Below are 22,903 nucleotides of genomic sequence, written 5' to 3' on the forward strand. Positions count from 1 at the left end.
TGCAATTAATGGCATCCCCCAGGGGATATGGTATGCATCATTCAGTTCCATGCACAGCAGCCATTCTAGCAGCCTGGTCGACGGCCTCATTTAACCCGATATTTCGATGGCTTGGTATGTAGTGTAGTTCAATGCCAAAAGGAATGGACTCTGCCACTCTATGAAATTCCTCCACTAGGAAATTATCAGCCCTCCTCTTCTCTAGGGAACAAATCCCGCTCCGACTATCAGTGAGTATGGCAACCTTCGCCATATCATTAGATGCTGCGTGTTGAATAGCCTTAACTATGGCCATAAGCTCAGCCGTAGTGGATGAAAGTCTTTTATTAGCAAAGAAGGAAAAGACTGTGCCACTACCCTGGTGGACAAAGGCCGCCCCCGTTCGATTACCAGAAACTGAGCCGTCACTGAAAAAGGCTTCAAAATTTTCCTCGATGAGCCTGCCCATTTTCTCAGCAAACAATCTTTCAGTGTTAGCCTCTCCCTTGCTTGAGACCGTTCCCCGAAAGATATCCTTGAAGGAACAAATATTAGCAGCGGGGCGCACGGGGCCGACCGTGGGCCCCATATCCCCGAAGACATCTTCATAGTCCTTATAAATCTTCGCGTAGCTCGTCCAAAGAACAATATCATCCACTTGAAGCAAAGAGATAACAGGGTGCCCAAAAGCGACGCACTTAGCCACTTCTTTAGCTGCAATGAGTTTCAATCTGTATTGCAGACGCAATTCAGCCGCCATATGATAAATAATAGGCAATGGTGTCGATCTCATCAAACCTAGGGCTTTTCTGAGGGGTTCATTAATGCTCGTTCTTAGCTTCCTGAGGTGTGTCACTCCAATGTCCGCGAAGGTGGATCCTGCATACTCTAATCTGGATCTGACTATTGCCTAGTATAAATTCAGGGCCCTGCCGGGATCAATACCAAATTTACAGCCACTCAAAATACGCAGAAAGTTACCCTTACAAGCGATGTCCTTGACTGTGGTATCCACGTGATCCTTCAGAGACTTATTCGCGGCAATGGTGAAGCCCAAAACCCGGATATCATTGGCCGTGCCCGCAAGATTCAATAAAATAGGTCGACGTCTGCGATTGAAATGGATTACGCTGGTTTTCTCTATGTTGATGTGCAAATCTAATTGCCGGCATCTCGCCCTAAAATTCAGGACCTTCACCTCAAGAGCAAGTCTCGCTGTCTCAAAATCCCGATCAGATACGATCAAGAAGAAGTCGTCGGCGAACTGGAAAACCAAACATGAATCTGATTGCAATTGGTGGAGTTGAGCCGTATACAGCCTTCTGCAAAGTCAGATATCCACCGCGTGATACTCTCACTAACGCCAAAGTCTACCAATGCCAGAACCAGCTTACTCCTTCTGACTGTATCATACGCTTTTTCGATATCAACGCAGAACCCCAGACCATGAAGTCTCCTTGCCTTAAGAGCGTAGATGTTGTTGATAAGATCGTTAATACACATGGATGTTGACCGACCAGACCTGAAAGCATAAGACCTTTCCGGCAGGGCCCCAGGAGCTTCAGCAATCTCTTGAATCGCCATCTTAAGAACGCCCTCCACTATCTTCAATGGGACACATAACAAAGAAATCGGCCTATTCCGCAAATCCGCTGGATCCTTCCCCCTCTTGGGAATCGGTTTGACTCCAAATTTCAAGAATAACACCGCGACGCCAAATATTTTTGAGCATGAAAAATAGGGAGAAGAGGGCCTCAGATGGAAGGGCCCTCAGGAGATACCATCAGAGCTCGCCGCCGATTTAACGTCTCTCGTCTCTAGAAATCTCAAAAAGTCCTCAAATCGGAACAGTGTACCATCGTTCGGAGAAAAAGAGTTGAGAGGATTCACAGGCTGTCCAGTGTCCGAAGTATTTGAAGATCCAGGTCGCATGAAGCTCGACATTTCTGTAGGCCGCCCGACTAACGAGAGCGGGGGCTGAGGTGACGATAGCGATGTCAAGGGCACAGACGCAGAAAGAGCCGCAGCCGCGACATCCATTTGGCGGTCACCTTCATTTTGTGATACAGACAGCAATGGTTCGTTGGAAATAGCTTGAACAGACCCTCCAGTAATGTCAATCATGCGCTGGAGAAACTGCAGATTCTGGGACTCATCCCAAGTGTTGTGAGGGTCTTTGGGCATTTTGTATTTGCGGACATTGCGCATAGTGTTCCACATGCGACTGGGGCCTACCACTGAGATCTCATCCAAAAGAATCTGGAAGTTACGCCTCTTAAATGGCCTGATGGACGCTTAAATTTCTGTCCGCCTCCTCCAGCGCGATACAGTTGGCCAAAGTCCTGCTTTTATAGTATTTGCGTCTCGACGCAGTCCTGAGTCTAAAAAGTTTAGAAGCACCATCATCCCACCAATGCTTGGGTACGTAACGGTTCCCATGCCCAATCGCTATTGTGTTCCTTGACTATCTTAGAAATTCGCTCCGAAAAAGCGACAATGTCAACTCCAACATCGATCGAGGCAATATCCTTTAGCACCCCTCTCCTGTTCAATGATGAGAACGAGTGGGAGCCACGGCCAGCCCAAAAACTTCCATAACGATCGGATGGTGATTACTGTTTGTCAGCTTAACGGGGCTGGTTTTCCAGAGGGGGCCCTACCGGATCTCCTGAAGAGGGTGACGTCAAGCCCGGAAGAATATCGGTCATCAATTGTGAAGGTCGGGTCTCCATTATTCAAACAGTAAAATTCATTCCTATCCATGGCCTTAGAAAGGAAATCATCTCTCCTGTCCACATGAAAATCACCCCATGTAGCCGCCTTTGCATTAAAATCGCCTGCTATTATCGTCGGCAGATTAGAGCCATTCACTCGATCAAAAATCGTATCAACTGATGAACGAAAGTCAGCAAATGATAAACCAGGGGGTACATAAACTGCAATAGCACTTAAGTTTTGACGTAGATTCAGGGTTGTAATCCCAACCGCATCACCCACGCAATGCACGCTGATAATAAAAATCCTGGCTCCTCCATAACCATCGCCTCGTCCTTCCCGACGAAGTTGTAATCACGCATGCTAGTGCTAGAACTGTCTCAAATCCACGTTTCAGAAATAAGCGCCAAATCGATGTCATTGCGATTCATAAATAGTTCCAAGAGATCTTTATTATTTGCGTTGTTTACACTTTGAATATTAAATTGTAAAATCCTCATAATCCGCAAGAGGAAAAGGAATCATAGAAAGATAAACGAAGATAGAATAAATGAAACGGAAAACTACTTGAAGAGTGGTACGATAAAATTACAGATGCTGCGTGGTAGAAATCGCCATCGGGTCATTACCAACCCTGATCCGATTGAGGTCCATCTTGACTAATTCACTATTTATATCATCTCGCATACCAATAAAAAATTCTCGGCTTTCAGCGTCCAATGAACGGGAAAGGAGAGAATTCGAAAGCTTCCTCGCCAATTCTGTGAGCACCCGCTCTGCATCCGGTACCCTTCTATCCACGAGGATAGAGAGGGCAGAGCCATTGGGGGCAACGTACACAGGCTCCTTAAGAACCTTACCCTGCTCAGCAATGGTGCGTCTGGCATTCTCCCCTATTGGGGTTGTACTTGACCGCCTTAGAGAAGGGAATGTAGTCATGAAGGCTCTTGGCCGCTGAGGGGTTTCCGCACTTCTTCGAACTTTGTCATCGCCGCGGCCCCCTGGGGACAGGTAAGGGGGGAAATGAGGCATCTACATCTCGATCCAAAATATTTAAACGGTTCTCAAAGAGAATCGCGTATTTGGACTTCGTCTCCAGAAGTGACAAATTCTCGACTGTCATCGTCTCCTTAATCTTATAAGCCCTGGTCCTCGCCGGACAAGATTTATCAGTGGGAGGGTGGTCCCCGCCACAATTCCAGCACGTAATCTTACCCAAACAACCGCCCTCCTGATGTCTCAGGTAGCAGTCCCGGCAATTGCCCTGTGATTGTGTGCAATGTTGCTGGAAGTGGTTAAAACGGAAGCATCTGTAGCACTGGGCAAACGGCACATATGGTACAACTTTCATCAATCCATCAGGTCCAAAAGGCTATCTGTTTACCGACAACAGGCCTCTTGAACAGCACCTTAACTGTATGGGTAGGTACCCTCTCACCAGTATTCCTGTCCTTGCAGGTGATCCGAAACATGTCCAGAATCGGAATGTCCGGTGTAGCGTTCAGCTTTAGCTCCTCAATTGTATATTTGGGATTCACGGGAAACATAATGCCCATCGAGGACACAAAGTGAGCCAATATTCTGGGGAAAAACCTCGTTTCCGGTATCTACCATCATTGACAAAAGCATTAGCCGAATAAGCATCCTTAAAGAGCACCTTAATTCTTCCGTAACCAATCTTGCTTACCTCCAAAATATTAGGTGTCTCTAAGAGCTTGATCTCTCTTGCGAGATCTAGGACATTCATAGATTTCCGAGTCTCACCTCTTAAAAAGGAGTCAACATAGACCATATAGGGACCAGTCTGTTGGCCGTCATAAAAATATTCCCTGGGCTGAGGGCGAACATCTGGTACATCGGATAGAGGCACGGCAGCAGCTTCATCACGTGGTGGTGATTGCTGGGAAGGAAACTGCTGAGAGCGGGGCTGGGCATCCTGACATGGGGCCTGAGTAGAATCCATCAATGGTTGATCAGGTAGTCGTAAAGAAGTTAGGGAGTCAGTAAAGGTGGAGGAACTAGACATTTGTCTAATTTGGTCATGCTGTTGTTGTATGGCTTGGCCAATGGTAAGGGCATTCTCATCTTTCTCCCGTGCCCCCAAAGAGTCTGTTGAACTGCACTTGGTGGACGAGGGTGTAGTGCCAGGCTTGGCTGAGAGTATTAACATCCCAGGCAAGGTTGGGAGGGAGTCCACACAAGAAGGCGAAGAAACTCTGCGCTCCTTAGACCGGGTTCTAGTGGAGGAGTAGGGCTTACCTTGATCCATCCTGGCTTTCCTCTTGTTCTTACTCAGGGGATGATGATCGTCCAAGAGTGGTTGCGGCTCAACGAGGGGATGAGGAGGCTGCCCCCAATCCTCCAAATTATCCATCACTAGGTATTAGTACAGCAAGTCCAGAAATAGGCGTATATTCCAACCAGAAGAATGTAAAATAGACCTTAAATCCCGTGTAAATGCGGGAAGAAAAATCAAAAAGTGAGGTTATGTTTCGCGCGTCACTAGCGAAAAACCAATTATTCCCTATTTCTGCAAATCCACCAAAACACTCAGAGTAAGGGAAACACAAATACAACGAAAGGAAAGACTTGATTTCAGGTACAGTCTCTTCCAATAAAAGGTGTCTATCCGCAAAGAAAAAACCAGTCGAAAAACAAGTTGTTCACACAAGCGCTCTCAACCGAATGTGCGACCAAATTTTTATACTTTCGCAAATATGAAGACAAATGACAATCAGCTGTGTAAGCGAGGGCTGCCATAGTTAAAAGTTGCCCACATGCCTGCACAATATTAAGTGTGTTCGCATACATTCCCATTTTCAGGGCAGTATGCACCTATGGCGAATTTTTCGTTACCAAAGGAAATGGATTGACATATCCAAGATATATTGCTTTACAGTTAGTGGCAGTTGCCCAATTATTGATTGCATATACTCCAAAACTCCAAATACTCCAAAAGTCGAAGTCGACTTTTAATAATTACAATGTTGAATAATCGATTTTAAAATCGAATAGTCGAGAAGAAAGCTACACAGAGACACATGTTTGGCTTTGCTAGTGTTGCTGCTAGGTTAGAACTGTTTCCAATTTTAGTTTACTCTTGTTGCCATAAACAACTCGTGCCAAGTTTGTGCATATCCAAGCCAAAGTGTCACGAACCCTTTTTTTAATCTAGGACGGAATGGCACGGTGTTCTCTGCTGCGGCTTAGCTCGCCGGATGGGGGAATTCTTTGTCCTCTGTGGGTTGACACTTTAAATTTATATGATGTGCCATATGATTACAACGGCCAAAAATAAGACTGAAATCAAAACAAAACGGAAACGGATATACAACGACATTGCCTTTGATCTTGGTCCAAATAGGTTCGAATCCTAAGGAACATGGTGTTGTTGTTCCTCACGGCTACCCACCCCGTATGACTTCTTAGTCATCCATGGTATTTTCTTAGCCGGTTACTTCACGAAAATACCCCTGAATTGTTTAAACCGCCATTTCAAATTTTACGACCGTTACATTTCCAGCCTGATATCAATAACTAACACATTTTGTTTTTCTTATTTAGCTACATAATAGGCAATAGATTTATTATAAACAAAAGGTAATTAGTTATAAATTTACATTTGTTTTAATTAATTAAATATTTTAATTAGGCTTAAGGAAATAGTTTACAAGTTATGTTCATTATAATATATATAAATTTATATAATTTTGGCTCTGGTAGATCTAGCAGTATGTTTATAAATAGGTTTTTCTTTCTTTTTTTTTAATATATGCATATATTGATTGTTGTTTCTATTTATATTTTTTATGTGTATATTTACATAGTTATAATAGCATATTTAATTAATTAATTATAACCAAAAAAAAAAATAGTAATTATGATCTTTTTAATTTTTTTTTCTTTTTCTTTCTCTCCAACTTGCAACGAATTTTCAAATTTAAATATTAAATCAAATTTAATTACATTTCTTTCCTTTTCTACTATTCTATATTTCTATTTTTTTTTTTATTTATATATATTAACATGCGCATATATTTATGAATATATATATGTATAATGTACATATATATAGTGCACACACAAACATACATACACACATACAAATATATAATAAATTATGTTTTTTTATTTATTTTTCTGTGCGTTAATTAATATATTTAGTCTTCTTCTAATTACTCTTTTTTTTTAAATACTACAAGTTCAGTTTTTTTGTATATATATATATATATTTTTATATTTGTAAATTAATTCCGGAGCCAAATTTGGTAAAGAAATGGTATTAGTGTTGAATACCACTCCTGAAGCAAACTTGGTTTGAGTTCTATTTACTTTACTTATGTTTTCTCTTTTCCTTTCTTGGACTTTATTCCTTCAACTTTTTAAACTTAGTCTATTTAACTACAATCAATGTCTTGTACGAATTTTCTTCACATAGTTAGTTAAGTTATTTAGGACAACACACAGGGATAAGCGATATTAGCACATTCATATAAGGAGATATACGTATACTTTTCTTTCTTACTGTTTCAGCTAGATTTCGTTTACAAAATACAACCTCCAGCTCTGGACTCAATGAATGCGGCCTACAATAGCAGCTGGTCGCACTAGCTATGTAGCAACTTGGTGTCACTGGCTGACCGGGTCGTACTGTACCGACCAGAGAAAAACACGTGCGTCGGCCAAAATGGAGAGGGCGCACCTAAGTTATCCCTTTCTAAACTCCAAATACCAAGACAAATTATCTCCAAAATTAGTTAATATAAAAAAAATTATTAACTTTTTTAGCACACTTAGCTAATTCAATATTTTCCTTCTAACTTCTTGTTTAAACACTCCAATGTCGGTGGAGCTAAATGGTGTGAGTTGTGTCAGAGTCCAAAAGAAAAAGAAAATGGGCACGCTTACGTTCCCTCAAAGAAGTCACCTATCAGTAAAAAAAAAGGGCAGAAAACATTTCTCTCTCGAAAAATCCCAAATTCTGACTCTCTCATGGCAACCCCTCTCTTGAAAGTGATAGTTTGCCAGACCCTGGCCGTTCACAAACAACCCTGTTCTACCTTTCTGATATGGCATCCCTACATCAACTGTTACAAAACAAGAAGCGGCACTGGTATTTTCATAAATAGAAATGAAAATATCAAGATAAAAAAAATTAAAAATAAAAGCAAATCAAATTGCCAAACAAAAAAAAAACTGCCATTACAAAGCCAGCAAATTTGACGTAGCCTGTGGAGTACAAAATTGTTGGGCAAAGGAAAATATACTGATATACTGGCCTGCATTTCTTGTGTGTACCTATGTCCGTGCCATTGGCAAAAAAAAGAAAACATTCACAAGCGTAAGTAAACAAAACAATGTCTCAGGCAATACATTCAATAATGGTCTTCTTTTTCCACCGTTCATCCTGCGTCCACGTCCAAAATAATAATGTCAATGAATCGCCAACGACTTGGTGTAAAACCGCACCTTTTCCTGCACTGATGTCCTGGATAAAAAAAATGTTGTGGGACAAATGCTCTTAGTGGACAACAAATACTTGGTAATAACACCAATGGCCAAACAAAAATAGTCATTGTTTCAGCACATATGTCTGGCTGTGTGCAATGTATATTGATTGCAATTCCTATTGGATGCCGCTGTTGGCCATTTATTGCCTGCCAAATGCAAAAAAAATGGATAGCATATTTTGTATACGAATATATCTCAAACGAAAACGGACAGACATTGCAAAAAAAAAACAGGTAGGTTGTGAAATATAATTACCATCCTATTTCCTTAAATAAGTAGCATTCTATTCGTTTCTCCGGTAGATTCCATAAAAATCAAGATATGAGCCAATCCCTTGCGTGTGTGCGAACAGAAGTGGCATGCAACATTCACAAAAAAAAATATTCCTGGCCATGTACCTATGCGTGATGTGGGTTCTTGTGTGCCATAAAAGTGTGGCTGGACGTATGTGTGTCATTTGGGTAGTCCTGCTGACTGTGATAATTGTTCGTGATGATGCCAACAGAGCACAACGCACAAGATAAGTTCGCATTTGGAATTTTCAGTCTCGAACAAACTACTAACAATTTTTTTCTCTCCCCATAGGTATTTTATTTTCTTTTTTCTAAAGTTCTTATTGTTTATTTTTCAGGTACTACTGGAATTTATAAGGTCCTTTTATTTGATGTCGATTGCAGCAATAATTGTGTGGGCTTTAAGGGTTTTATGGTGAGAATTTATATGTAAGTTTAGTTTTATGACAATAGAGTGTCACTGTTTTAGGTGTTGTGCGTGAATAACTCCAATTAGATTTCCTTTAAGATTTTCCACCTCATATTGGCTGTTTCCTATTGCTTTTCTTATCCGACATTTTAACCAGGGTTTGCATAATTTGGCATTTATGCCTTTAGCGAAATTGCTTTGAGTAAAATTCTTTCGATAAACTTCCTGTCCGGGTTTGAATAAGACAATTCGGCTTCGCTTATTGTACGACTTAGCATTTCTTAAATAGGCTTCATGCATTTTGTCACTTATTTGTTTGTGCAATAATTGCATTTGTGGTGCTTTAGATAATATATTTGTTTCACCGTCTTCCAACGCTCCAAGCTTTTTAAGAATTTTATATTCATCGGCATGAGTTATCATGTTGTATCCTATTAAAGCAAAATAGGGCGTTGTTCCAGTTGAAGAGTGAATTGTTGACCTCAGTGAGCATTCGATCTTTGAAAGATTTTCATCCCATCTAGATTGGTCTGTCTTTATGAAACTTCTTATGGCACAAAGAATTGACTGGTTCACTCGTTCGCTTGCATTTGCCTGTGGCGAGTGAATGGCGGTCTTGATGTGTCGAATCCCAAATATTTTAAGCATGTTTTCAAATGCCTCAGAGGTAAATTGTTTTCCGTTGTCTGAGTGCAACACCTCTGGCACTCCAAATTTATGGAATATTTCTTCTACCAAGAATTTGTTGACAAGTTTTGTTGTTGCTTTATGCATAGCCTTGAGAAGGACAAATTTGGTCTTATGGTCTAGTACAATAAATACAAATGTCTTGCCAGACTTGGTGCGAGGGTATGGCCCTAAAAAATCTACGTAAATTTTTTGAAATGGCCTGTTCGTTATGACCTCATGTCCCATTGGTGGCCTAAGTGTCTGTCTTGGGTGTTTGGTTTCTTTGCAGGTAGTGCAATTTTTAACAAAATCTTTTATTTGTGTGGCCATTGATGGCCAATAAAAATATTCTCTAATGTTGTATAGGGTTTTCGCCACACCACCGTGTAGTGTGTTACACTCATGCGATTTTTTTATTACCTCATTCGTCAAACCATCAGGTAGCCAAATTCTCCAACAAGCTGCTTCACTATCAACATCCTCACGATTGAATTTTACCCTTCGATACACAATGCCGTCACATATTTTCAAATCTGGTAGTATATTTTTGTTTTGTTGTATGGTATCGATTAAATCCATATACTTTTGTGCTTTAAATTCCTCAGAGTTAAAATTCAAGATACCTGTGTTGTCAATAGATATTTCTTCCATGTCCAATCTGGACAACATGTCCGGTACTACGTTTTTAGACCCTTTTCGATGTTCGATTTTGAATGTGTATCCTTGTAACTTTAAACTCCATCTTGCGAGACGTCCATTCAGGTCGTTTTGCCTCATTAACCATTGAAGGCTAGAGTGATCGGTTATCACTGTAAAATCCATTAATTCGATGTATTGTCGAAATCTTTCTATGGCAAGGATTACAGCTAAGCACTCTTTTTCTGTTGTCGAATAATTTCGCTGGGCTGAATTTAGTTTTTTAGAAAAATATTCGATGGGGTGCTCTTCATCATTACTATCTTTTTGAAAAAGCACAGCACCAACTCCGACATTTGAAGCATCGCATTGAACGAAGAAAGGTTTCGAAAAGTCCGGGCTAATGAGCACTGGGCTTGAGACTAGACGATGTTTCAGTGTTTCAAACGCTTCTATTGCTGCTGGGGGCATAAAAAATTTGGTAGATTTTTTTAGAGTATCAGTTAGTGGAGCTGTTAGTGTGGAAAATTCATGGATAAAACGTCGGTACCATCCTACGGTACCTAGGAATTTTCTCACATCTTTCGCACATTTGGGTGGTTTAATATTCAAAATCGCCTCTATCTTAGCCGTGTCAGGCATTAATTTTCCACCGCCGACAATATAACCAAGGTATTTTAGTTCGGTGTAGCAAAATTTTGATTTCTCTATATTGATGGTCAATCCTGCACCAGTTAATCTCTGTCCAACGGTTTTAAGTAGATCCATATGAACGTCGAATGTCGATGACACCACAAGTAGATCATCCAGATACACGAAGACTCGCTCCTTCAACTCTGGAGGAATCACTTTGTCCATCAAGCGGCACATACGTTGAGCAGCATTGCACAGTCCAAAGGGCATTACCTTAAATTGGTAATGTGGCCTTCCTTGGACTGTGAATGCTGTCAATGGCCTGCTTGACTCCTCCAGAGGAATCTGCCAGAATGCGTCTTTCAGATCTATTGCGGAGATAAAGTGGGTATCGCCTAATCGAGCCAATAAACCATCGATGTTCGGGAGAGGGTAGGCGTCTTTCCTTGTAACCTTATTTAATTCCCTCGCATCCAAACATAATCGGTTTTTATTGGGCTTTATAACCAAGGTAACTCGATTATTCCACTCGGCATTTGAAGCTATCTCTATAACATCTAGTCCGAGCATTCTGTCCAGTTCTGCGTACATTAGATTTTGTACAGCTGGGCTTACGGGATAATATCGCATTTTCTTCGGTGTTGCATTTCCCACATCAATGACGTGTTTTTCCAAATTTGTCTTACCCAAACCAAATTTTGTATAGCAATGGAAGGATTGTTTTACCTGCTCCAAAATGTCTCTTTGTTTTGGCGATAAAACATGTTGCTTTGGGTCTATCGTTTCAATCTCTTCTATACCGTTAGTCATACAAATTTGAATACCTAGTTTCGGCCAGCAATCATATCCAAGGATCAGATTCTGTTTTAGGTTTGGAACCAGGTAAAATGTAACATTTTTTACATTTGAACCGCATTTGACATCTAATTTTACCTTACCTACAATTGAATGCATTTTGCCGTCGGCTGTATTTATGGCTGATTTAAAACTCATCACATGGGCATTCATTTTAGAAACGTTTTCAAGGCAGTCTTTTCCCAGGCAACTTATGGATGCACCACTGTCCAACAAACCTTTAAATTGCATACCATTCAAGGTGACATTCATGTATGGTCTCATATCGTTGTCTGCCTGTAGGAATGCTGAAGCGATTTCATTTCGTTCGTTTTTTCGACGAATATAACTCTTTCTAGCCTTCAGGACTTTCTTGCTAAAGCCAGGTAAAATTTCTTTAAAAATTTCCTCCCTTTTTCTCTCATATTCCTTGAGTCTTTGCTCATATGGGATTATTTCTTTCAGAAATGTTTGCTTGGTTGGTTTTGAGTTAGACTTAAAAATTTGAGTGGGGTTTTCCTTTTTGTATACATTTTTCATTATCTGATAGGATTTTTCTTTCATATGGTCATTTCTGGGTATTTGTGAATAAATAGTAGTCTGCTCGTTTTTGGTGTCAGAATTATTCTGGTTCAATTCATTCTTGCCGTATCCGTTTTTTTCATTGTTGTGGCTAGGAAAATTATCGGTCTTGTCTTTTAGGTTTGAATTTGGCGTTTCTACTGGGCTGTCTCTATTTGTGAACATGTTGGCCCAGGTTTCACCATGTTCCTTGTAGGGTTTCCCAAACATTTCGGACATTGCGGAGACGTAACTCCATCGAACCCACACCTAAAGCAAAAAATGTTCCTTTGCTCAAGTGGGCAGTCCATGAAAGTATGTCCTGTCTTCTTACAGTTCCAACAGACAACTGGTCTGTTTGGAAACTGATTATATTTTAGCTCCTCGACCTCAATGTTGCCTTCATTGACCTCTGGGTCATTGTATTCCAATTCATTTACCCTTCTATAGTTCTGAAGTTGTTGTTGCTGGCGATGTGAACTTCTTTTGGCAATATTTCGTTCAGCTCTTCTACACTCTTCCAATAAGACGTCTATAGTCTCAATCTCTTTTGGGTAGACTAGCTGAACTAAACCATCTTTTAAATTATCTTTGATCATTCTTACTATCTCATGTTCAGGGATTTGAATGCGCATTTGATTCTTTAGCTTTACAATATCTGAAATATACGAGTCAGCCGATTCCGATTGCAATTGACGTCTTTCCATAATTCGTCTTTGTATCTCGAAATCGCTTTCGAAGCTGCGGAATTTCTTTTTAAAATGATATTTTAAATGATCCCACTGGCAGTAGGGATTTTGCTGACGAAATTCCCAAATCCAATCGTAGGCTCTACCTGTGAGAAGGTGGTGAAATCCTTTCACAAACACATCCCAAGGGCAGTTGTAGTCAAGTCTTAGGGATTCCGCTCGAAATACAAATTCTTCTACACTTACTGACTTAGATGACCCATCATATTTCAAACCCCATTTTTGTAGTTGAAGTGGTGTGATGGGTTTATATCCCAATGCCAGATTCTGGTTTACATACTGTGTCTGTGGACCATGATAAAAATCAGAGTGGTATTGTTGCGGTGGTTGCTGGTAATGAGGCTCAAATCGTCTATTTCGAGACGATTGTTGGTTTGTGTGGGCTTGTTGTCCTTGTTGTTGTGTATGGTTCGTATGGACTTGTGGATTTGTGTCATTTTGGCCTGTTCTCATATGACCACTTTGATGACTATGTTCAAACGAGCTTTGTCTTTGGGAGTCAATCGAATTTCTTATTGCTTCTGGAATCATGACAGCCAAGTCTTCTTGTAGGCTTCGCATGATGCTTACCTGTACAGCACCTACAGAAGCATCAATATAATTACGTATATGCTCTCTTTCTTCATTCGGATTGAATTGATTCATTGTGTCGTAGTTTTCAGGCAAAGTAGGCAATCTTGGATTCTGTCTTGACATTCTAGAAAATTCTCTGTGAATCTCACGTGCTGTCAAACTACTATACTCAGGAGTAGTTATTGAATTGTTTGTTTCGGGTGACGAAGTTGTCTGTGGCCCTAAATCTCGAGATAAATTCAAAGACATTAACGGCCTTATACCGCTGTTAGAAATCACAGTTTGATTTGCAGTGGACGTGGCAGAAGTATTCGATGCTGTTGTGGCGTTATGTACCTCACTTTCGTTTCTACCTGTATTGGTCGTGTGTGTGTCAAAGTTCAAAGTTGGTGGACAAGAATTGCTATTCTTAGCCGCTATTCGTTTCGACGATCTAGTTGGAAGTGATCTATGAGGCATTTCGAATAGAAAAATTTCCCAAATATTCCTATTTCATCCTATTCTACCTAGATGCCTAACCTTAAATCGTTCCCTCCAAAAATTCAAAAATAAGTCCAACGAAAATTTCGCCCTAATGCCCTTTAGAATATAGGTTAAACGATATGGTTTAATGTATATGTGTAGGTAACAAATACAAATTGGTTCAATAGAAAATAACACAAAAAATATAATCTCCAATCAGATGTAAATGCCCTGATTCAAAATGTATTAATTTCGTATTTTAATTAATTTTTTTGTCTATTAACTATTGTCTTTCCTTTTCTTTTAAGTATTGTAATTCAAATGTATGGGGGTTAAATATAAAACATGCAAGTTAGTACATAAATTAATAATATATAATTTCTCTATCTTTTCAGATTTCAAAATTCAAACTAAATTCGGCTGTTTTTTTGTAACGGACTAAATCGAAATGGCTTTATGTGGGCTCGAAATGAAATTCTAAATAGAAAGCTTCTTTATAATTAAGAATTATTTTTAATGTGTATTAAAAAAAAATTAATTATATTGAATTAGAACTCATAATATTCTTCAATCAGATTTTAGTAATAAAATTTTTTGAAAATCAGTTGGACGAAAGTCGTGTTCTTATTTCCAAAGGCAATCTCAATGTTTTGACTCTAAGAATCGCAAATTGGTTATGTCTAAAACTTTCTAACACATACTTTCTGTGAATTTTAAACAAAAACTAATGATTTTCTAGCTCTATAGCCTAATGTATCATGATTTCTGGTAAAATTACAAATTGTATAAAAATAAAGTTTGTCTGGTTGACCTTAAATCTCGATAATACATCCTACATCGTTGCTACACTGGCATGGCATTCTTCTGCCTTCCGGGACACCGTGTAAGCGATAATCTTGAATTAAGTCATGGGCTATTTATACTAAATTTCAAATTGCTCGAACGTTGGGCGCCAAAAATGTCACGAACCCTTTTTTTAATCTAGGACGGAATGGCACGGTGTTCTCTGCTGCGGCTTAGCTCGCCGGATGGGGGAATTCTTTGTCCTCTGTGGGTTGACACTTTAAATTTATATGATGTGCCATATGATTACAACGGCCAAAAATAAGACTGAAATCAAAACAAAACGGAAACGGATATACAACGACATTGCCTTTGATCTTGGTCCAAATAGGTTCGAATCCTAAGGAACATGGTGTTGTTGTTCCTCACGGCTACCCACCCCGTATGACTTCTTAGTCATCCATGGTATTTTCTTAGCCGGTTACTTCACGAAAATACCCCTGAATTGTTTAAACCGCCATTTCAAATTTTACGACCGTTACATTTCCAGCCTGATATCAATAACTAACACATTTTGTTTTTCTTATTTAGCTACATAATAGGCAATAGATTTATTATAAACAAAAGGTAATTAGTTATAAATTTACATTTGTTTTAATTAATTAAATATTTTAATTAGGCTTAAGGAAATAGTTTACAAGTTATGTTCATTATAATATATATAAATTTATATAATTTTGGCTCTGGTAGATCTAGCAGTATGTTTATAAATAGGTTTTTCTTTCTTTTTTTTTAATATATGCATATATTGATTGTTGTTTCTATTTATATTTTTTATGTGTATATTTACATAGTTATAATAGCATATTTAATTAATTAATTATAACCAAAAAAAAAAATAGTAATTATGATCTTTTTAATTTTTTTTTCTTTTTCTTTCTCTCCAACTTGCAACGAATTTTCAAATTTAAATATTAAATCAAATTTAATTACATTTCTTTCCTTTTCTACTATTCTATATTTCTATTTTTTTTTTTATTTATATATATTAACATGCGCATATATTTATGAATATATATATGTATAATGTACATATATATAGTGCACACACAAACATACATACACACATACAAATATATAATAAATTATGTTTTTTTATTTATTTTTCTGTGCGTTAATTAATATATTTAGTCTTCTTCTAATTACTCTTTTTTTTTAAATACTACAAGTTCAGTTTTTTTGTATATATATATATATATTTTTATATTTGTAAATTAATTCCGGAGCCAAATTTGGTAAAGAAATGGTATTAGTGTTGAATACCACTCCTGAAGCAAACTTGGTTTGAGTTCTATTTACTTTACTTATGTTTTCTCTTTTCCTTTCTTGGACTTTATTCCTTCAACTTTTTAAACTTAGTCTATTTAACTACAATCAATGTCTTGTACGAATTTTCTTCACATAGTTAGTTAAGTTATTTAGGACAACACACAGGGATAAGCGATATTAGCACATTCATATAAGGAGATATACGTATACTTTTCTTTCTTACTGTTTCAGCTAGATTTCGTTTACAAAATACAACCTCCAGCTCTGGACTCAATGAATGCGGCCTACAATAGCAGCTGGTCGCACTAGCTATGTAGCAACTTGGTGTCACTGGCTGACCGGGTCGTACTGTACCGACCAGAGAAAAACACGTGCGTCGGCCAAAATGGAGAGGGCGCACCTAAGTTATCCCTTTCTAAACTCCAAATACCAAGACAAATTATCTCCAAAATTAGTTAATATAAAAAAAATTATTAACTTTTTTAGCACACTTAGCTAATTCAATATTTTCCTTCTAACTTCTTGTTTAAACACTCCAATGTCGGTGGAGCTAAATGGTGTGAGTTGTGTCAGAGTCCAAAAGAAAAAGAAAATGGGCACGCTTACGTTCCCTCAAAGAAGTCACCTATCAGTAAAAAAAAAGGGCAGAAAACATTTCTCTCTCGAAAAATCCCAAATTCTGACTCTCTCATGGCAACCCCTCTCTTGAAAGTGATAGTTTGCCAGACCCTGGCCGTTCACAAACAACCCTGTTCTACCTTTCTGATATGGCATCCCTACATCAACTGTTACAAAACAAGAAGCGGCACTGGTATTTTCATAAATAGAAATGAAAATATCAAGATAAAAAAAATTAAAAATAAAAGCAAATCAAATTGCCAAACAAAAAAAAAACTGCCATTACAAAAGATTACGTCATTATATATGTATATGTAAGATTCATCTTAATAGTTTTATGGTTATGGAAGCTAAATTTGGCACAAATGTATTTTTTATCCATTATGTTATAGGATGGGTTGTATAGGACTATATCTTTTCATTGCCTCCGCATAGACTGGGGTCCAGATTTGAAATATTCAGCTTCTAAAAGGATTTTGCTTAAGTTTGGAAAATTTTGTTATAATGTACTATTTGTCCTATGAACCACTAGAAAAAAATAAATTTAAAACAAGTAAAAGCGTGCTAAGTTCGGCCGGGCCGAATCTTATATACCCTCCACCATGGATCGCATTTGTCGAGTTGTTTTCCCGGCATCTCTTCTTAGGCTAAAAAGGATATAAGAAAAGAGTTGCTCTGCAATTAAAACGATATCAAGATATGGTCCGGTTCGGACCACAATTAAATTATATGTTGGAGACCTGTGTAAAATTTCAGCCAATTCGTATAAGAATTGCGCCCATTGGGGCTCACGAATAAAAATAGAGAGAACGACAGATTCAGAACATAATAAACACGTTTGTTGATGGTCATGAAAGGATCCGTCGTACAAAATTTCAGGCATATCGGATAATAATTGCGACCTCTAGGGGTCAAGAAGTCAAGATCCCAGATCGGTTTATATGGCTCAAGAAGTCAAGTCCCAAGATCGGTTTATATGGCAGCTATATCAGGTTATGGACCGATTTGAACCATACTTAGCACAGTTGTTGGATATCATAACAAAACACGTCGTGCAAAATTTCATTCTGATCGGATAGGAATTGCTTACGCTAGAGGCTCAAGAAGTCAAGTCCCAAGATCGGTTTATATGGCAGCTATATCAGGTTATGGACCGATTTCAACCATACTTGGCACAGTTGTTGGATATCATATCAAAACACGTCGTGCAAAACTTCATTTCAATCGGATAAAAATTGCGCACTCTAGAGGCTCAAGAAGTCAAGACCCTAGATCGGTTTATATGGCTGCTATATCAAAACATGGACCGATATGGCCCATTTACCAATACCAACCGACCTACACTAATAAGAAGTATTTGTGCAAAATTTCAAGCGGCTAGCTTTACTCCTTCGGAAGTTAGCGTGCTTTCGACAGACAGACGGACGGACGGACAGACGGACGGACATGGCTAGATCGACATAAAATGTCGCGACGATCAGGAATATATATACTTTATGGGGTCTCAGACGAATATTTTGAGCAGTTACAAACAGAATGACGAAATTAGTATACCCCCCATCTTATGGTGGAAGGTATAAAAATGTATGTTTGGCTAGGTTCATGCAACACGAAAAAAGTCATTTGCAAATAAAAACGATTATTTTCAGTACATATGTACTTTACTAGCCTAAAATTATAAAAAATCGGGCAATCGTGACGCGCAAGCACGAGAGCAAATTGTTGTTTGGTAGGGGTTCGTATTCTTTTCGGCTTTCGAAATAAGGCTGGCACTATATTCGTTTTTGGAGATATTTTTCACCGATTAGTTTTTTTTTTAGATAAAAGATTCTAAACCAAACATAACTTGATGATTTCATTCAAATAGGACATTCTCTCATTGTTTTTTTTCCAAAATACGATATTTTATCTGCACATCCACAGAAATTTGCTTGTAAAAACAGCAAAAATATTTGTTTAGCACAAGATGCACTTATAAGGTGAGGTCATGCGAACAGCTGAGTACGTCTATTAAGGCTGATACTATATTCACTTTTCGCTATATTTTTCACCGATTAATTTTTTTCGATAATAGATTTTGAGGCAAATAGACTTGCTGATTTCATTCAGTAGGACTTTCCCTCATTACTTATGGTAAAAATTTAACAAATTTGTTATTTGTGTATCATTCAAAAAAGTAATCGTGAAAACATGGATTTTAAACGGTGAAAAGCGAACATAGTAAAAGCCATTACATAAAATGAAATTGTTGCGCTTTGTTTATCTGTTCCGTATAGACTCAAAAACGACTGAACCGATTTTCATGAAAATTTCACAGATGGTAGAGTTTGAGCCCCCGGTAAAAATAGGGTGCTGCATTTTTTGATAACCGTGGGGGAAGGGGCATGGGGGCGAACCCTTCCCCTCGCCCCCATTTTCAAAAACGCTCGGAGATGGGTGCACCGATTTACGCCACCTTATGGTACCCCAAATACACGAATTGAAAATTTAGGGTCAAATAACCTGGGGGAACACCCCATCCCAAAACACACCCGAACGGACATGTTTACCGATTGGGACAATATGGGACTCAATTTAAAGGTATTTGGGAGTAAAAGACGAATATGTCAATTCAAATTGGGTGCAAGTACTAAGGAAGCCGCACCAGGCCCAAAACCGTCCCAAAAGAAGCGCCCAAAATCAAAATTGGACCGTTCGAACAATATGGGAATCAAATAAAAAGTATTTGGGAGTAGAGTATGAATATAATATTTAAAAGTACCTAGCGAGCCGTACAAAAAAACCACCCAAAATCAAAAGTGGATCTATCGGGACCATATGGGACTCCAATGAAAGTGTAATTATCAAGGGGGCCGTCCCAAAACCGTTGAAAGTGAGCATATTATACCATCATGACAATATGGGACTTAAATAAAAGATTTTCGGGAGTAGATTACGAATATTGTATTAAAAGTGAGGTTCAAGTGATAGGAGGTTGTCTACCCTCAAAACACCTATCAAAATGTGAATATTTGTTTGTTATGGCTATATGGGGTTCAAAAGAATTTTTGGTTGTAGAAAAACAAATTGTACTGGGGAGATGCATATGGTAGTAAGGTGCTAATGAAAGTGCAGCAGAACGGGATGGATACAGCTAGTAATATATATACATGCCACATGTCATGCAAATCAAGCTCATGCAGTTTGTGCAAAAAAAGTTGGGTATCATCTCACGATAGCGCTCACCATTCACAGTTACCTTACGAATCATCTTTGAAGAAGTACAATCCAATGATGCCACCAGCCCATAAACCGCAAAACACTGTGACTTTTTCTCGATGCATTGGTAGCTCTTGCAATGCTTCTTGCTGATCTTCACTCCAAAATAGACAATTCTGCTTATTTATGTACCCATTGAGCAAAAGTGGAAGAAGCGCGCGATGAACTTTCTTAACAAGGCACGCATTTTAAAAATAAAATTCAATAATTTGCAAACAAACGGTGAAACAAAACACAAAACGTGTGTCAGCTGTTTAAACCAGTGTTGCCAAAGAGATTATAGGTACAAAATCGCCTTTTTATACCCTCCACCATAAGATGGGGGGTATACTAATTTCGTCATTCTGTTTGTAACTGCTCGAAATATTCGTCTGAGACCCCATAAAGTATATATATTCCTAATCGTCGCGACATTTTATGTCGATCTAGCCATGTCCGTCCGTCTGTCCGTCCGTCCGTCTGTCTGTCGAAAGCACGCTAACTTCCGAAGGAGTAAAGCTAGCCGCTTGAAATTTTGCACAAATACTTCTTATTAGTGTAGGTCGGTTGGTATTGTAAATGGGCCATATCGGTCCATGTTTTGATATAGCTGCCATATAAACCGATCTAGGGTCTTGACTTCTTGAGCCTCTAGAGTGCGCAATTCTTATCCGATTGGAATGAAATTTTGCACGACGTGTTTTGATATGATATCCAACAACTGTGCCAAGTATGGTTGAAATCGGTCCATAACCTGATATAGCTGCCATATAAACCGATCTGGGATCTTGACTTCTTGACCCCTAGAGGTCGCAATTATTATCCGATATGCCTGAAATTTTGTACGACGGATCCTCCCATGACCATCAACAAACGTGTTTATTATGTTCTGAATCGGTCTATAGCCCGATACAGATCCCATATAAATCGTTCTCTCTATTTTAATTCGTGAGCCCCAATGGGCGCAATTCTTATACGAATTGGCTGAAATTTTACACAGGTCTCCAACATATAATTTAATTGTGGTCCGAACCGGACCATATCTTGATATCGTTTTAATAGCAGAGCAACTCTTTTCTTATATCCTTTTTAGCCTAAGAAGAGATGCCGGGAAAACAACTCGGCAAATGCGATCCATGGTGGAGGGTATATAAGATTCGGCCCGGCCGAACTTAGCACGCTTTTACTTGTTTTAATACATTGACAGAATTGTATTGGTGCAGCAAATATGTTTCTGTAAATTAATATATTTTGTTGCAGTTTTTAAACTATAGGTTGGCTCTACGTTTTTTTTTTGAAAAATTTCCGAAAATCATTCTTTCGTTGGTTTGACATGGTTACTTTGTTTTTTTTTTTTGGGTTTCTTTCGCCTAAATGTTGCCATTTAAGCTGAGCATTCTGTTCAGATTTTCAGGCGGAATGCCGTTAAATTTCATTTAAAAAACGTCAGAGGAATTTGGCAAAAAACTATTATAATGGAAACACTTAAAACTATTGCCGACATCTTTTGTGTTTGTTTTATTGGTTTCAGTGGTTAATTTTTTCTTTATTTATATGAGAACAAGTAAGATGGCGTTAAGTTCGGCCGAGCCGAACTTTGGATACCCACCACCTCGGGTATATATGTAAACCACCTTTCATCAAAATCCAGTGAAAATTGCATACCTTATGTCCCATAGCAGTTACATCGAAATATGATCCTATTTGGACCAAATACTAATATGAACAAGTCAATGTTCAATTATGTATAACAAAATATAGGTCTTTTTATAAGCTATATCTAAAAATAAACCGATCTGAACCATATACGGATGTCGAAAAGCCTAATAAGTCAATGTGTCAAACCCAAAACCGAGAGATCGGTCTATGTGGCATCTATATCCAAATCTTCACCATAATGCAGAACTATGTCAAGGGGTTTCGCATAACTCAATGTCCCAAATTTCGGCGACATCGGACAATAAAAGCGCTTTTTATGGGCCCTAAATCGGAGGATCGGTCTATATGACAGCTGTATCCAAATCTGGACCGATGTGAGCCAAATTGACGAAGGATGTCGAAGGGCCTCACACAATTCACTGTCCCAAATTTCAACAAAGTTGGATAATAAATGTGGCTTTTATAAGTCTAAAACCCTAAATCGGAGGATCGGTCTATATGGCAGCTATATCCAAATCTGGACCGATCTCTGCCAAATTGACGAACGATTTTGGGAGCCTAACACAACTCACTGTCCCAAATTTCAGCAAAATCGGATAATAAATGTGGCTTTAATGGGCCTAAGACCCTAAATCGGAAGATCGTTCTATATGTGCAGCTATGTCCAAATCTGGGCCGAATTGATGAAGGATGTCGAAGGACCTAACACAACTCACTGTCCAAAATTTCAGCAAAATCGGATAATAAATGTGACTTTTATTGGCCTGAGACCCTAAATCGGCGGATCGGTCTATATGGGGGCTATATCAAGATATAGTCCGATATAGCCCATCTTCGAACTTAACCTGCTTAGAATCTGTGCAAAATTTCAGCTCAACATATCTATTTTTAAAGAGTGTAGCGTGATTTCAACAGACAGACGGACGGACATGTCTAGATTGTCTTAGATTTTTACGCTAATCAAGAATATCTATACTTTATAGGGTCAGAAATGGGTATTTCGATGTGTTGCAAACGGAATGACAAAATGAATATACCCCCATCCTTCGGTGGTGGGTATAAAAAGTATATAAAATAGAGAGAAAAAATAAATGCAGTTAAAGAAACGTGTTTTGGTATGGAAACAGAAACATTTGATTGCTGTCAAATTTTGCTCGCGAAACAATTAACATTTTCAGCGACTTTTCCGAAAGCAGAATAGAATACCAACCCTTACATATACAAATTTATATGACACCAACCAATTTATCAGC

The 22,903-nt window shown here is 38.6% G+C and overlaps 1 protein-coding gene across 1 annotated transcript; it reads right to left on the bottom strand.

Annotated features, from left to right (window-relative positions):
- Nucleotides 1-3,204: 3,204 nt before the first annotated feature.
- LOC106092639 (uncharacterized) lies at nucleotides 3,205-5,360 on the bottom strand. The gene is made up of 2 exons (XM_013259551.2): nucleotides 4,382-5,360; nucleotides 3,205-4,301 (listed from the first exon to the last, which is right to left on the bottom strand). The coding sequence occupies exons 1-2, from the start codon at nucleotides 5,066-5,068 to the stop codon at nucleotides 4,053-4,055; spliced, it is 936 nt and encodes a 311-aa protein (XP_013115005.2). The 5' UTR covers nucleotides 5,069-5,360; the 3' UTR covers nucleotides 3,205-4,052.
- Between the last annotated feature and the right edge of the window lie 17,543 nt (nucleotides 5,361-22,903).

Source organism: Stomoxys calcitrans, chromosome 4 (assembly GCF_963082655.1).
Source record: "Stomoxys calcitrans chromosome 4, idStoCalc2.1, whole genome shotgun sequence".
NCBI lineage: Eukaryota > Metazoa > Arthropoda > Insecta > Diptera > Muscidae > Stomoxys > Stomoxys calcitrans.